General features: G+C 39.7%; 1 protein-coding gene across 1 annotated transcript in view; it reads right to left on the bottom strand.

Moving 5' to 3' along the window:
• The window catches only part of LOC126236010 (ryanodine receptor), a 702,826-nt gene that overhangs the window by 399,467 nt on the left and 285,723 nt on the right, over positions 1–17,636 (bottom strand). Inside the window, exons 23-24 of the mRNA XM_049945018.1 lie at positions 2,824–2,897; positions 2,655–2,734 (exon numbers count right to left, since the gene is read on the bottom strand). Of these exons, the coding sequence (XP_049800975.1) occupies positions 2,655–2,734; positions 2,824–2,897 (154 nt within the window). The remainder of the gene's footprint in view (positions 1–2,654; positions 2,735–2,823; positions 2,898–17,636) is intronic.

Here is a 17,636-nt window from a genome sequence, read left to right as displayed (position 1 = left end):
GAAGAATTAACTAGTCCATACTCCAAGAAACTAGTACGCTGTACCATGGGTAGTGTAGCAATCATTATTTTCCGCCACACCCAATGCCTACAGCCAACAGGTTACGAACTGTGTAATTACAGCAGTAGAAGTGTAAATCATTAATTCAAAATCAACCTTTTTTTTAAATTATTGTATTAAATGTAAAATTGGGTTCATCGTGTTATTTTATTCCTAATCATTCACCTATACAGGGTCGTTTCTTGGTGTTTGATTATTTTGTGTAAGCCTGTTAGAAAAACATTTGAAGTGCTTTACTCAGTGTCTGCAAGCACTAATTTTGATCTTTAAATAAATGTTTGAAAATAATTGTCATTAACTAACTTTTGAAGTGCAGGCAAAAGTACTGTGTGATTTATGTAGTAGAAGTGCTGGATTAAAATTTTGAGTACTGAAGTAGTTGATTTCAGACAATTAATGATATAATATTCTTACTCTCTTAGTGGTAATAGGTAAAGTGAAAGTGAGTAAATAATCTTTGAGTAAAGTAAAGATAAAACTCTTTCAGTTATAAATGAAATTTAATAAAGTGCAAAGAGATACAAAAAGAAAATTCCTTATGAGGCTCGGTAACACTGAAGTAGGGTAACATGAAAATACTGATGACAATACAGAATGGCCATTTGTTAAGAGAAAGATAAAACAAAGTTCCTTAGTAAACTTAAATATTTGTATTATGCTATTAGAATATTTAAGAGTTTCATTTGTTGGTTACACAAAATTGCAAACATAGAAGCCCCCCCCCCCCCCCCCCCTCCTGGCCAATTTATTTATTTATTTTGCACATAGTGACAATTAAAAATTTGTGGCCTTTCTAGATCAAAACTATTTATGTATGTGGATGTAGTAGCTGAAAGATTCCTGTGTCTTTCTCAGAACCATATCGATTAAAGTTATATTTATTTGTGAAGTTATGTTAGGGAACAGCAGGAAAGTAAGACAAATTTACTTATTCTGCTTTTCTGAAACTTAACCATTTGTTTGCTGACATAGGCTGGTGAACGTAAATCAAATAGACTTAATGAACTTAGAGCAGAAAGGAACTAGATTCAGTAATATTCCATTTTTACTGCATTTCTTTCTAACAGCTAGAAAACTCTTAGGAAAAGAACTACTAGTCTGACTTCCATCTCCATTAGTCATACATCGTGGTCAAATCCCGTAAAAGGAGTAACATTATATGAAAGTTGTGGAAAGTAGGCATGTTTATGATGTGCATACTATACAATTTATTCCCGGTATAATAGTGTTATACATATGGTTTTTCCTGTGACTGAACTATGGCATTCTGTTGACATATATTGTTATGACTCCACAGTCAAAACAAGTCAGTGGAGTGGAGGCACTCATGACCCCAAGAAAAAAAAAATTCAAACAACATCAGCAGCACAAAAAAATCATATGTACTGTATCCAGTGATAGACTGGGCATTTGGCTTGTTGAGTTCCTTTTCAGAGGTGAAACCACCAATGTGGTGCAATACCATGAAACACTGAGAAAACTTTGGCACACAATTAAAATGGCATCGAATGCTCAGCCAAGGCTCTGTGTTCTGCAGGACAACACACCTCCCCATTCTGCTGGCATCACTCAAAACCTTATTCAACATCTCCATAGAAAAATAGTTTAAAAAATACTCTTTCTTGTAAAAATAAATTTTGGTTTTTAAAAAAAAAGTTTTTATGAGCTTTTTTTTACAAAATGGTACTTACTTTCTGGACATGCCTCATACAAATAATACTAACAATGCCTCATACTAATAATACTAACACAAGAAACACATATGCACAAAATCTACATAAGTTTCAGCAGATTATTCCACATTACAAGAATGGACATTGATTCTCAGTCATCCTGTATGGCAGCTGTAATGTTATTCCAAGAAAAGCAACTTCCCCCACTAATAGTGGTGCTCGATTTTCAGCTTACAAATGGACTGAACAATTATATTTCAATGGAACATCATTGGAGGTAGAAAATGAAAATTATTTGTAACTGCAAGAAACTTTTCAATTCAAGATGAAAAATATCTAGTTAGGTGAACTGCCATGGTGAACAGTCCACTGACAAAATGATCCAGTCATTCACTCAAAGAATAGATCATAGATCAGAAAAAGGTACGAAGAATCATACTCTTAAAAAATTCCTATCAGATTTTCTTACTAATCTCCTCTTTCATTCTTTTAAGGGCAGGGTAGGTTGGCATAAAATTTTTGTCATTATGTTGCATTCACTATCAATTAATAATAACACAACTTGCACATTAAGTTTAGACACAAAAATATATAAAATCTGGAGCACAGCAAATAAGAAATTTTGAATATTGTAAACGATAACATTGATTATGGCAAGTTGATAAGGGTATGCAGGGGAAAGTATGGAAGAACACTGCAAAACATAGGTCTGATTTTTCACAAATGAACAGCACTTCCGTGTCACAGCATATGCCTTCAGTATCAGTTCGGTGCAACCTGGCACTATCATCTTATCTGTATATAGTCATCAGTTGGAATGTTGAAATATTATGTCATGCATATTTCAGAACGCAGCAGAAAAATACCACATATCGCATTTCTAGTCTCCGAGACAGAAGAAACCATTTTGGAAAAACTTACCTTCATTTGCTTCTCCAGTTGGGGGCTCTAAATTGTATCCATATACAAGCAATGTGCGAACTGTTTCACTTGCAGTATCCCTGAAAATTTGGTATGTTTATTAGATCAACTAAATACATGATAATGTAATGGTAAATTATGAGAAATATTCCAGTTTCAGGTACTGCACCTATTTGCTTTCTTGATTGCTTCATCTACTTTTATGTAAGGCACCAGGTGAGGGCTTCTTCTCATATCAGGATCCTGTAATGAAAGAGAAAAGAATTATTTCCAATAAATTGTTATAATGATTACAAATATTTTACATTCACTCGTGATGCAGAGAGTAAACCTAAACAACAACTGGAAAATTAAGAAAGTTTCGCACAACATGAGGCATCTGGAATATATTCATAGTATAAAGCTGTTTGTTTAATGGCAATGTGGGAAGTGTCAACTTTGGGTATCAATTAAAAATGTGTACATTATTCACGGTCTACTGGCATAACTTTGCTGATGCTATGTTTTCCCTCTGTTTTTCAAGTAGTTTCCGTGTTTAACTTATGACTGTCATTTCCAAATAGTGAAAATAAAATCAGTTTATTCAGTTATGGAGTATTAGTGAGTTACTATTGTGTATTTGATGGAAGAATCATATAAGTTGGTGACTGGTTGAATATAAAAGAACACAGAAACATCAATCAACAAAGAAAGTCAGTGACTGCATATCACTACAGGAAGATCTGAAAAAGAAGATTATTGAGATCCAAACTCAAATTGCAACACACGATCACACTAAGTTATTTCCGCAAGCGGTGAGATGGACCACAAATATTACAAACAATTCATCTGCTGAAACAAGCATAGTTTATAAACCACAAATGAAAGTCCAAATTCCTAAATACCTATGGAGAAACCAGAGCTGTGGATTTCAAAGTTAGACTTTGTGTTCATGCGAAATGATGTTACTAGTGACCGTTCAAAATTTACCATGGCAGTTACAGCTTAGATGCCTGCGTAGTTACAATGGTATTGGACACTACATTAAAGCAGCTCTCACAACAGCAATATTCCCATTCAAGGGACACCTTCATCAGCCAAATGTGTAAATCAATGAACTACAGCACACAACAAAAATTTCAGTTTCAACTTATCGGTGACAGAATACAGCTGAAATTCAAGTAGCACCTGAGAAACATGTAGTAACAGTTAGCATGGATTTCAGCATAAAGTTCAAAATGGAGGTTCATGCTGGCAAATGTTACTGACCCAATATTGGGAGTAGATTTAAGTCACCACCAAGTATTGTAAATAAATCTCTGTATGGCTCTGATCAAGATGGGTAGTGAGGTGGTTACAAGTGAAATAGGTAAAAGTGCTGCAACGCAATCACCTCACCCCATAGTTCTTTCGTACCACAGACCAAACAGGAAGTTATTGGTCGCTTATGTAAAGTACTATCTACCACAGTGAACCATATTAAGATAACATCCAGCCAATCAGTCTCTTAATAGTCACAGAAATTGGCACCAGACCATTCTTCCATGGTAAAAGCAGAATTCAAGGCACTGTTACAACCTGGTATTATATGCAAATCTGACAGCCTGTGGGCATCACCTTTACATCTGGTGAAGAAGAAGATGAAAGACACATGTATGGTATACACTGCTGATATACATTTATGGCTGTTGATAGGTACACCCACTGGGATGAGATGATGCCAGTCAGTGTTATGTTAATAGAAACAACAGCAAGAAGCTTTTTAATTATGTGAATTTCTTGTTTTCGCTGTCCATTTCATGTAGAGGGAGACCAAGAGATGAATACACTAAGCATATTCAGAAGGATGTAAGTTGCAGTAAGTACTTGGAGATGAAGAAGCTTGCACAGGATAGAATAGCATGGAGAGCTGCATCAAACCAGTCTCAGGACTGAAGATCACAACAACAACAAAGATAAAGGGTGCCAATTTGAGTTGACACTGTTCTTCAAACTGACCAAGTTGTGTGGTTTCCAGCAACACCTTATTACCAGCTACCATCCCATAAGCAACATGGCGGTACAGTGCTGGCATAAGATGTTAAAAGCCATGTTTATGTGCCATGAGAACAGCTGCCACTGGTCCTAGTTCATGGAGAGACATTATGCCCACTGTTGGAGGTTCCTTCCCCCTTCCCTCCCCCAACAGCTATCAGCTGATGCAGAGCTGCCATTTTTTCTGCAACAATAAAGATCCACGTCTGTAAGTGATAACCTTCACAGCATCCTGCCATAACCAGAAAGTTTTCATACACAAAGACTTTAAAATGTGCTTGCATATGATGCTAAGGACACATGGAGTGTTCCCAATGTTACTTCTGCACACTCTGGACCTTTCCAAGCACTCAAATGTAATGAACATATGGTGAAAATAATGAGCAACAGCTAACCACTAACAGTATCACTAAATGGGTCAAGGCAGCATATTTGCTGACACCACATGGCCCTTCACACTCTCAGGAAACCAGGGACTCAACATCAAGGACTTTGAACCAACACAGTAGTTGGTCTGGTCACACAACCCCACTGTTGCCTTTACCTCAGAAAACAAGCACTCAGAAAGCACCTCTGACATCAGCAGTTTTGTGTTGGAGGTGGTCAATCATTCCGGGAGCCGTGCTCTATCACGGGACGGGGAGAAGAGGGGGGAGGGGCTGCATGGGAAGCATAGATTTAAGATAATGACTAAAAGTGTTTATACTGTTCTTTGGTCTACATTGCTGACATTGTGTTGTGCCTTTGTTTTTAAGCTGTTTCCTTGTTTGACTTACTGGTGACAAACTGTCATTTCTAAATTCTGAAAATAACATCAGTTTATTCGGTTATGGAGTATTCCTGTGTTATTAAGATGGAAGAATCATATAGTTACATTTTATGGCAGCTTGCATTTACAGGTAAAAAATTTTATATTCATACTAGTAGTCAGGCTTGGCATCACACAGGTCACATTAAGTATCTATGGCCAGACAGCTTAACTGGCATAATGTACTTTGGGGGCCATGAATAAAATTCAGAGAACAATGTTAAGTAATTGAATAACATCAATTTCATATTACTTACGCGATGTAAGTAGCATACACCATCAAAGTTGTCTAGAGGCATTAATGTGTCTTCCATACGGACTTTGGAGTGATGTCTCAGGGCAATGACGGGAGCACATCATGTTGTATACAAATCATGGATGTATGTATAGGAGGCTCTTTAAGATGGCACCAACAAAAGAACAAATAAAAAGAAAAGTAAACACATATATGTTCTTTTCTTATCTTTTTCTTTTATTGGCGCTATCTCAGTGAGCCTCCAATGCATACTAAATCGTTTACACACGCATACTACCATGATTCACATACTTAATACAAGAAAAACAGAAAGTTCAAAGTTGAGTCATATGCATGTGTGTGTGGTGGTCTTCAGTCCTGAGACTGGTTTGATGCAGCTCTCCATGCTACTCTATCCTGTGCAAGCTTCTTCATCTCCCAGTACCTACTGCAGCCTACATCCTTCTGAATCTGCTTAGTGTATTCATATCTTGGTCTTCCTCTACGATTTTTACCCTCCACACTGCCCTGATGCAGGGCAAGATAAAGGATTGTACAACATAGATATGATTAAAAGATTTAAGGTTCCAGGAGAGTTTGCACCCTTTGAAAATTCGGTGGATTGACAATCACCAGCGGGCCATGTTAAATTGTTTCTGTACTTCTATCTTAGTTTCCTTGGGACAATTTCTATCTTCTTTGACTATTCTATTGTCTTTTAGCACTACTATACCTTCTACTACCACTTCTTCCCAAATTAGAACTAAAAAAAAAGGTAGGACTCCAACACCTGTACGTGTGGAGTCCAGCATTTATTCAGTAATAATTGTATTGGTACATTTATGAAGATAGACATGCACAATGTTGGCACTAGTACAGTGTATATCCACCTTTCGCAGCAATGCAGGCTGCTATTCTCCCATGGAGACGATCGTAGAGATGCTGGATGTAGTCCTGTGGAACGGCTTGCCATGCCATTTCCACCTGGCGCCTCAGTTGGACCAGCGTTCGTGCTGGACGTGCAGACCGCGTGAGACGACGCTTCATCCAGTCCCAAACATGCTCAATGGGGGACAGATCCGGAGATCTTGCTGGCCAGGGTAGTTGACTTACACCTTCTAGAGCACGTTGGGTGGCACGGGATACATGCGGACGTGCATTGTCCTGTTGGAACAGCAAGTTCCCTTGCCGGTCTAGGAATGGTAGAACGATGGGTTCGATGACGGTTTGGATGTACCGTGCACTATTCAGTGTCCCCTCGACGATCACCAGTGGTGTACGGCCAGTGTAGGAGATCGCTCCCCACACCATGATGCCGGGTGTTGGCCCTGTGTGCCTCGGTCGTATGCAGTCCTGATTGTGGCGCTCACCTGCATGGCGCCAAACATGCATACGACCATCATTGGCACCAAGGCAGAAGCGACTCTCATCGCTGAAGACGACACGTCTCCATTCGTCCCTCCATTCACGCCTGTCGCGACACCACTGGAGGCGGGCTGCACGATGTTGGGGCGTGAGCGGAAGACGGCCTAACGGTGTGCGGGACCGTAGCCCAGCTTCATGGAGACGGTTGCGAATGGTCCTCGCCGATACCCCAGGAGCAACAGTGTCCCTAATTTGCTGGGAAGTGGCGGTGCGGTCCCCTACGGCACTGCGTAGGATCCTACGGTCTTGGCGTGCATCCGTGCATCGCTGCGGTCCGGTCCCAGGTCGACGGGCACGTGCACCTTCCGCCGACCACTGGCGACAACATCGATGTACTGTGGAGACCTCACGCCCCACGTGTTGAGCAATTCGGCGGTACGTCCACCCGGTCTCCCGCATGCCCACTATACGCCCTCGCTCAAAGTCCGTCAACTGCACATACGGTTCACGTCCACGCTGTCGCGGCATGCTACCAGTGTTAAAGACTGCGATGGAGCTCCGTATGCCATGGCAAACTGGCTGACACTGACGGCGGCGGTGCACAAATGCTGCGCAGCTAGCGCCATTCGACGGCCAACACCGCGGTTCCTGGTGTGTCCGCTGTGCCGTGCGTGTGATCATTGCTTGTACAGCCCTCTCGCAGTGTCCGGAGCAAGTATGGTGGGTCTGACACACCGGTGTCAATGTGTTCTTTTTTCCATTTCCAGGAGTGTAGTAAGCTAAATATTTTGGAATTTAGAATAAGAAGTTACTGGTTTTGTACATTTTTAACATAAAGAAAAAAGAACAGAATGGTTGGGTTTTTATTTGAATTTTATTAGGGGAGGCTAATCATGGGTAGTGATAACAACTCTTAATTATGGGAGGCTAATCATGGGTAGTGATATCAACTCTATCAAGTATAGACCAACGAGTAGACCTGATGATGACTTATGCAAATATACTTGTCTATTCAATTCTGAAGGTGGCAGGGGTAAAATACAAGGAGCGAAAGGCTATTTACAACTTGTACAGAAACCAGTTGGCTGTTATAAGAGTCGAGGGTCATGAAAGGGAAGCAGCGGTTGGGAAGGGAGTGAGACAGCATTGTAGCCTATCCCCGATGTTATTCAATCTGTGTATTGAGCAAGCAGTAAAGGAAACAAAAGAAAAATTCGGAGTAAGTATTAAAATCCATGGAGAAGAAATAAAAACTTCGAGGTTCACCGATGACATTGTAATTTTGTCAGAGACAGCAAAGGACTTGGAAGAGCAGTTGAACGGAATGGACAGTGTCTTGAAAGGAGGATATAAGATGAACATCAACAAAAGCAAAATGAGGATAATGGAATGTAGTCAAGTTAACTTGGGTGATGCTGAGGGAATTAGAGTAGGAAATGAGACACTTAAAGTAGTAAAGGAGTTTTGCTATTTGGGGGGCAAAATAACTGATGATAGTCGAAGTAGAGAGGATATAAAATGTACACTGGCAATGGCAAGAAAGCATTTCTGAAGAAGAGAAATTTGTTAACATTGAGTATAGATTTAAATGTCAGGAAGTCGTTTCTGAAAGTACTTGTATGGAGTGTAGCCACATATGGAAGTGAAACATGGACGATAAATAGTTTGGACAAGAAGAGAATAGAAGCTTTTGAAATGTGGTGCTACAGAAGAATGCTGAAGATTAGATGGGTAGATCACGTAACTAATGAGGAGGTATTGAATAGAACTGGGGGGAAGCTGAGTTTACAGCACAAATTGACTACAAGAAGGGATCAGTTGGTAGGACATGTTCTGAGACATCAAGGGATCACCAGTTTAGTATTGGAGGGCAGCATGGAGGGTAAAATTCATAGAGGGAGATCAAGAGACGAATACACTAAGCAGATTCAGAAGGATGTAGGCTGCAGTAGGTACTGGGAGATGAAGAAGCTTGCACAGGATAGAGTAGCATGAAGAGCTGCATAAAACCAATCTCAGGACTGAAGACCACAACAAACAATTCAATTGTATTTCATAGGGTTTTAGGGTTTTGTTAGGACCAGTTTTCAGGGTGTCTGCAATGGTGAAGCCATGGCAAGTCTGTTCTGAAGAGAATGCCAAACAATTTCTCCCTCTTGTGCCTTGTGAAGTACCTTAGCAAACCGGGTCCCTGAGGTGGGGGTTGGTAAGGGAACCCATCTGTGGGGTACTTGTCTTCTTTTCTTCTTTGATCCTAATGTACCAGTCTCTCTATTTCCTTTTCTTACTTCACCATAAGGAGTACCAAATCTATCTTCCCTCTGCCCATATGCAAAGTTCATGTCATAGGATCTCTTCTTTTTACAGTGTATATAGTAAAATTTACAACCTATAACAGTAGCATTGGACTGGCATATCATGATAATAATAGGCTAACAGGAATTTCTTTTTAGAGTGGAGTGACACATGTTAGTCACACTACACATTGTAGGGGAGAGGAGTCCAAGGAGGAGATGGAAGACACGACAAACTGATGGCATGTTAGCTGAATAAGACACAAAATCTTACGAGTTAACTAGAGAACAAGAAGGTTTGATTACTAGTATTCAACAAGGAGAAGGTTGATGAATAATAACAGGAGATGAAGTGCTAACATTATCCTGTTGTATTCACAAGAAATACCTGGAACAGAATCTTTTGTATTGTCTGAATTTAGTAATTATAAGAAAGTCAAGGATAAGCTATATGTATAAGTAAGTAGAAGCAAGATACATAAGCATGAGAAATATGTGTACATAGTGATGTTATATACACACATCAAAAAAAGTTTTGCATCACCTCGGTTCCGAGAGTTCCGGAACTTGTGTGGAACATTAGAACAGAGATCAACATAAACATCATTTCCGCCCTTTTTATTGCTCATAAAAACCACACATTGTATGTTGTACCACCATACTGTGAGACATTCAGTGGTAGTGGTCCAGATTGCTGTACACACTGGTACCTCTAATACCCAGTAGCACATGCTCTTCCATTGATGCATGCCTGTATTTGCCGTGGCATACTGTCCACAAGTTCATCAAGGCACTGTTAGTCCAGATTGTGCCACTCCTCAATGGCGATTCAACGTAGATGCCTCAGAGTGGTTGGTGGGTCATGTTGTCCATAAACAGCCCTTTTCAGTCTATCCCAGACATGTTCGATAGGGTTCATGTCTAGAGAACATGCTGGCCACTCTAGTCGAGTGATGTCGTTATCCTGAAGGAGGTCATTCACAAGATGTGCACAGTGGGGGTGCATCATGCAGCCTACTGCACACAGTTTGAATCATAACACAACGTCCTGTGGCAGCACGAAAAGCATTATTCAACACGGTGGCGTTACTGTCGGGGTTCCTCCAAGCCATAATCCATAGGTAGCAGTCATCCACTGCAGTAGCAGCCCTTGGGTGGCCTGAGCGACACCTGTCATCGACCGTTCCTGTCTCTCTGTATCTCCTCCATGTCTGAACAACATCACTTTTGTTCACTCTAAGACACCTGGGCACTTACCTTGTTGAGAGCCCTTCCTGGCTCAAAGTAACAATGCGGGCGCAATTAAACTTCTGTATTGACCATCTAGGTGTGGTTCAACTACAGACAACACCTCCTTCCTGGTGGAATGACTGGAACTGATCAGCTGTCAGACCCCCTTCATCTAACAGGCACTGCTCATGGATGGTTGTTTACTATCTCATTGAAAAAGAGTTTTACAGTGTTGCAGAATACTTATGCCATTAAATTTGTATATATTGTTACTCATTATCAGTGATGTAAAAATGTAAGCTAAAGGTGTAGGAAAATAAGTGATAAAGAATTTTAATACTTTGACATGTCCTATATTATACGTACATTTACTGTACACATTGTAATCTTACAGGATCAAACAAAATTCAATTCAATTCAGGTTTAGTGACGTCTCTGAACAGTCAAATGGACAGTGTCTGTGATACAATATCCACCGTCAATGTCTATCTTCAGGAGTTCTGGGAACCGGGTTGATGCAAAACTTTTTTTGATGTGTGTATGTTATAAACAAGAGTAAGGGAAAAAAAGAAATTAGAAGAGAAAAGATAGTAAAAGGGGCCTAGTAACTGTGGATAAGGTGTTGGAGAGGAAATGGGTATGTGGATCTGCAGGAGGAATGGCCTATACTTAGTCAGGTGAATCCATGCGAGGAATGACCTGCAACATTTAACAACATTTAATGTAGCTGGGAGAGAGGTATGGTTAGATAGACCCATAGTCTGACACAGTGACTGCCCTTAAAAGGAGTGTAAGTGCAGTGAATACAAAAGTATGAAGCTGTATAATGACTAGTGGTCACATTATGAAAGTTTTCTCCAAACTAGTTCTATAATTGAATAGACTTAACAGATAGTAGAGAAGAAAATGGCTGTAGCAGTAAAGTGATGAAGTTGTTTACAGTTGTATGGTAATGGGGAGAGAGGTCCCCACATCCTTCCTTTAAGTGGGGTAATATCAAGTGTTACATGCCAATTAGGCAAACTACATTTCACACTCCTTGTTTGGAACAAGGAAAGATGATTGTAACACAACGATATTAAGTAGGGGGTAAGTTGCGAAACGTATACTGTGTGCGGGTGATTGTTTTCGTATGCGCAGACATTAAATGGGAGATGTGGGATTCCAGAAAATGGCTAGGTGTGATGACAAATAAACAGCCTCACCTGCAGTTGGTGGGGTGTTTTACGTTCTGGCATCGCAGCTTGACGGCGGCTAGACTGTCAAAGAGCAACCACACTCTTCAAGAATGAAAGCAAAAAGACAATATGGTTTTGTGACAAATGAATTATGTTTTAATCTTGATTGCCATGTTGAGTATCTCACAAGTAAAGATGTGATCTACTCAAATTCGTGAGTCACACTAATGATCTTTACACCCATTCACGGAAATATGTGTTTATAAAAAAAGAGTAGTGGACATGCTTTTTCATGATATGAGTAGAAGTTTTCTTCTTTTGCTCCAGTAACAGCTGCAGAATGTGAAACCTTTCCTTGGCTACACATGAGATTTCAGAGGCACTGGTTAGCAGGACCTCTACTTCAAGAGAATCAACTACAGCAACCAGATTAAAAGAAAAAGGTAAATATGTCAGATGTTCTGTTGGGTGACAGATCTCATGAAGTGTTCAGACTCAGCTTTAGCTACAAGGAGCAAGCCAGCAGTTACAAAAACCCTAAACCAAGAAGAAAACCACTTCATCCCTCCAGCCAGAGTGGCCAGAGATAGCGAACGTGTGTGCATGAGATGAACCTGTGTGTTTGTGTTTTCCTTTCTTTTCTGAAAAAAAGCTTTGGCCAAAATTTACTTATGTAACAGTCCTTTTGATGTGACTGTCTGCAATTCAGCATGTCATTTTTATGGTGAGCCACAATATATCCTTTTCATAATATTATGTACAAATTTTTATCTCACTTCCAAATTTTATTGGACCATGTTACTACATACACGTCACAAAATAAAACTACAGTATACTCCAAATTATTTGGGAAAATGTGGGGGAGAAGATGCATGAATAATAAAAAACACAAATAATTTAGATATTTTCAAACATAAATTCTTTGTTCAAAAATTTATCCAAATTCTGTGCACAGATACTGTAAGCCCGTTTATTTCTTAAAATAGTCTGTGATGTTGGTCTGCTTCTGAGAGGAATTGATACTCCTTCAAATGGCATTTCAAATTTTTCTTGCGACAATAATGTCACTGTACTGAAAACTCCTCTGGGCCATATAATCTAGAAGAGTATCAACATACTGCAACATGCTAAAATGACCGAGAAGGTCCCTGTCTTCATCCCCACTTTCACTTTCACGATCGTCTTCTTTGTTTTGTTGTGAAGTAGCAATCACAATTACAGTGTCACTCATGTACTGGAAACTGGGTTATCATGCGTTGATCTTCAGCCACTCATTCAAGTTTTCTTCATTGACATCTTCAAAACCATTTAAACCTGTTGCCAGATACATTATCTACTATTTATTCATCACTGAAACCTTGAAAATCACTTTCTTCTACATCTGGAAGAATTTTCTTCCATGAACGAACTAGTGTGTATGGCTTGTCTTACTGCCAGTCATCAGAAATCTTGTGTATAGCATCTAGAATTGCCTACTTCTTCCAGAACACCACCAAATTATCCTCATCAACCAGCATTCTCAGTAGTCCTGCCTGATAGCACTGTTTTACTGCTGCAGTAACAGCATGGTCCTTTGGCTATGTAATACCAATCACATTAGGAGGTAAAAACTTAGTTACAATGAGGCCATCAACAGGTACAAGAATCATCTCATCTGGATGTAAAGGGGGCACTATCAAGCAATGGAACAGACTTCTGTGGCAATCCTTTCTGTTTTAGAAATTGCCAAACTCATAATACAAAATGTGTGTGGAACCAGTATTTGAAAATTTCATTATCCATCCATGCTCCTTTTTTGTTGCAATAATGCAAAGGGATATCCTTATCTGTGACGTTCTTGGATGCTCAGGGCTTATTTTTTATTTTCCAATGACTAGTACAGGTAGTTTCACTTTCTGGTTCCCAGAAGCATTAGCAGTGCACAAAACTGCAGTGTGTTCTTTAAACAAATTATATCCAGGAGCATGAACTTTGCTCTTAAAATCAAGGGTTCTGGTTGGTAGACATTTCCAATACAGACCACTTTTGTAGCATGATGGAAAGAAGGAAGTTAGACCTATTGGGGTTAGCTGAAACAAGATGGAAAGGAGAAGGAAGGAGAGAACTGAGGAAAGGTTACCAACTGTACTGGAGTGGAAATGAGGAGGGAAGGAGAAATGAAGTGGGAACAGTAGTAAGAGATGAATTAAAAGAGGAAGTGAAGAGAATAAGTGATAGGATGATGAAGATCAAAATATCACTCAAGGGATGACCATAGAGGTAATACAAGTAATACAAGTGTATGTGCCACAGGTGGGTTAGGTGGGTTGCACTTCTGAGGAGAAGCAAGAGTCTGAAGATGAAATGCAGAAGCAGATGGGAAGGAAGAATGTGATAGTAATGGGATATTTAAATGCACACATTGGTAGAGAAAGACAATGCTACGAAAGTATGCTTGGACCAGAGGGTTGGAGCTGCCGAAATGAGGAAGGTGAAAGACTATTTAGTTCTGTCAAAGGAATGGCTTGCTGGTTGGGAACTCTTGGTTCAGGAGAAGAGCCACAAAATTACATGGTACAGTCAAGACTTAAAGAGAAAGTTGATAGTTGACTACTTCCTGTATGAAAGTGTGATAGTGAGATGAATAAGAACATCATTGACATTAAGGTAATACCATCAGAGGCCTTGGATAGCAACCACCATTTGCTGGTAATGAACCTGAGAGGGACTAAGATAATAAAGGGACAGAAAACCAGGAAGGATATATAAGGATACGGAAGTTGAAGGAGGAAGAAAGCAGGCTACAGTCAATGCAAGTAGTAAAGGAAAGCATCCCAAAGGATGAAACAAAAAGTGGTAGAAGAGGAAAGGGGTAGATTCAAGGGAACATTAGTAAGTGGAGCAGAAGCAATATGTGGAAGGACAAGCAACAAAAAGAGATGGAAAGAAACACCCTGGTGGAATGTTAAAATAAAGGATACAGTACAGAAGAAGAATAGAGTCTTTGGGGTATGGTTCAAGAAGAGAACAGTAGAGACGAGAGAAGAGTATCAAGCAAGAAAGAAAGAAGCAAAAAGAGTAGTGGTGGTGGAGGATGAAAGTGGATGAAACAGTGGACCAGAATGATGGAGGAGGATAGTGAAAGTTCAAAAAAGGTGTTATATGGAATGATTAAAAGTAAGAGAAAGAACAGTATGACAGATTATGCCCAAGTGGTGAATGGCCAAGATGTAGAGAATAAGCAGGAACTCAAGAATATGTGGAAGGAATATTTTGAAGACCGCCTAAACCTGATGAGACCTGGATGAGGAGCAACAAGCCGAGGAGAAAAAAGAGGGGGAACAGCACACAGAAAAAGACCTTACATGGGGAGAAGTGGAAAAGGCAATGGGCAAGATGAAGGGAGGGAAGTAACCAGATATGGATGAGCTAAGTGTAGAGATGGTGAGAGCAGCAGGAGAGGTGGGGATACAATGGCTATATTGAGTAATGAAAATTGTGTGGAGACAAAAGATGATCCCAGAAGACTGGAAGAAGGGAATAATTGTCCTGATCTTTAGGAGGGAAATAGAAAAGAGTGCAAGAACTATCAGGGGATAATACTGATGAATCATTGTGCAAATATTTTTGAGAAAATTTTGGAAGCATGAATTCGGGCAAAATTAGAAGGAGGGAAGAGAGAAGAGCAGAATGGCTTCAGAACAGGAAGGTCCATGGTGGATCTAATTTTTGCTGTAAGACAACTGCAGGAACAGCACTATGAATATGGAATAGATCATTCTACTAATGACCTTCCTGGACATTGAAAAAGTGTATGATAGTGTACATAGAAGCAAAGTGTGGAACGCCCTGGAGAACAGAGGAGTAGCAAAACAGATTATTTGGAGGATAAGGGAAATGTACAATGGAAGTGTGAGCTGTGTGAAGTGGGAGGAGAGAGATCAGCCTGGATTGAACAGAAGAATGGCTTCAAGCAGGGAAGTGCACTTTCACCATTACTCTTCATTGTAGTGATGGATGATATAATGAGTACAGCAGAACAAGTAATTGGTGAAGGAAAGATGAAAGCTATGGTAATTGCAGATGATCTGATGATTTGGGGGGAATCAGGAGGAGGAAGTACAAGAGCAGTTGGATGTATGGGAATGAACAGTACAAGGATATGGGATGAAATTTAGTATAAGTGAGAGTGAGATGATTATCACAACAAGAATGAAGGAGAGAGGAACAACTGGAATAACAACTGGTGGGGAATGATTGAGGAGAGTGGAGAGCTTCAAGTACTAGGAAGCCTGATACAGGAAGATGGAAAGAAACAACAGAGAAATAAACGAGCAGGGGGGAAAACAGAAGCATTTTGGAAGTGTGTCAGAAGCCTAATACGGAGCTAGGATGTACGCTAAATCAGTAAAAAGGTAATATACCAATCATACTATGTCCCGATCCTGACATATGCATCCGAAACCTGGGTTATGAAAGGAAGAGAGAAAAGCAAAGTACAAGCTAGTGAGATGAAATTCTTGAAAAACAGTATTGGAGTGACAAAGATAGACAGGTTAAGAAATGAGAGGATCAGAGAGTTAATGAATGTGAAACCATTACAGGAGGAGATAGAGAAATCAAGGCTGACATGGTACGGGCATGTTAAGTGAATGGAGGAGAAGAGGATACCCAGGAGGATACACAATATGAAACTGGAAAGAAAGAGAACCAGAGGAAGACTGAGCGACAGATGGCTGAAAGGAGTGGAGGAATGCGTCCAGAAGAAAGGAGAAGACTGGAACGAGATGGAGACGAAGAGATGGTGTCAAGACAGAAGACGATGGAGAGGCCTATGTTCCAAATAGACCCAGCTAGAGGCTGGAAACTGTCCAAGATGATGATGATGTATCATAAATTTGGTCAGGTGTGAAATTCTTTTCTTCCACAAGTTTCTGGAATTCTTCAGTGAATTGCTGCAACATTTGAGTTAAGCTGTTCTCCTCACATGGTAAGTTCACAAATCCCATGACATTGTTCGAATCTGGTTACCCACCCTGATGAGGTATTAAATTCTCCCTCTAACCCTAGAGTTCATGAAAAAATTTTGCTTTTTCAATACACATCACGCCTGACATACTGACTCCTTCAGCTCATTTTTGGCTAAACCACTGCAAAAGAACAGCATTTAATTTAACAAATGTAGATTTCTTAACATCTTTTTCATGTAGATGGTCTAGAACTAGAATCACATTTACTGACAAAATCCTGTATTTTCTGTTTACTCTTTTTAATGTCCAGAATAGTCTGCATTCCAATACCATAATCACCACTTAGTGCTGCATCAGTTCTCAAATATTTCAATTAATTCTAATTTTTCTTTTAATGTCCACACATACTTATTTTATTTCTCCATCATCGCCTTTACAAATTTCTTTTAATTTTTTTTGTTGGTACTTACATGCCAATTAACATCAGAAAACTAAGTTTGCTTTTGATTTACACAGAAAAGGCTGGCTGATAACAATGCAGCTGTCATTTAAACAATGACAATTGCATTTATTGTCATGCGGAGGGTTGTTTATTGCTGTTTTCTAGAGAAATGGGAAAATAAACTACTATAAAGCAAACACGGAGGATGAGATGTGAAACGGATTGGGATACAGGTGATAACAGAAGCCCTGTTTACTGCCTATAAAACAAAACAGTGTGCAACATTAATAATAAGTGCTATTTAATGGGTGAGAAACTTACAAACAAAAGATTTAATGAGATGCATAATACAGTTCATGGGAAGGAGGAAACAAAAAGAGGTAGAGAAATACCAGAGTAATACATCAAAAGTTTGAGACATGAATGCATGTATAGGGACTGGCTGGACACGATGAAGAATTACCTTGT

The sequence above is a fragment of the Schistocerca nitens genome, chromosome 2, assembly GCF_023898315.1.
Source record: "Schistocerca nitens isolate TAMUIC-IGC-003100 chromosome 2, iqSchNite1.1, whole genome shotgun sequence".
Lineage (NCBI taxonomy): Eukaryota > Metazoa > Arthropoda > Insecta > Orthoptera > Acrididae > Schistocerca > Schistocerca nitens.
Note: the sequence above shows the minus strand (reverse complement) of the source record. Positions and strands in the feature narration are given on the sequence as shown.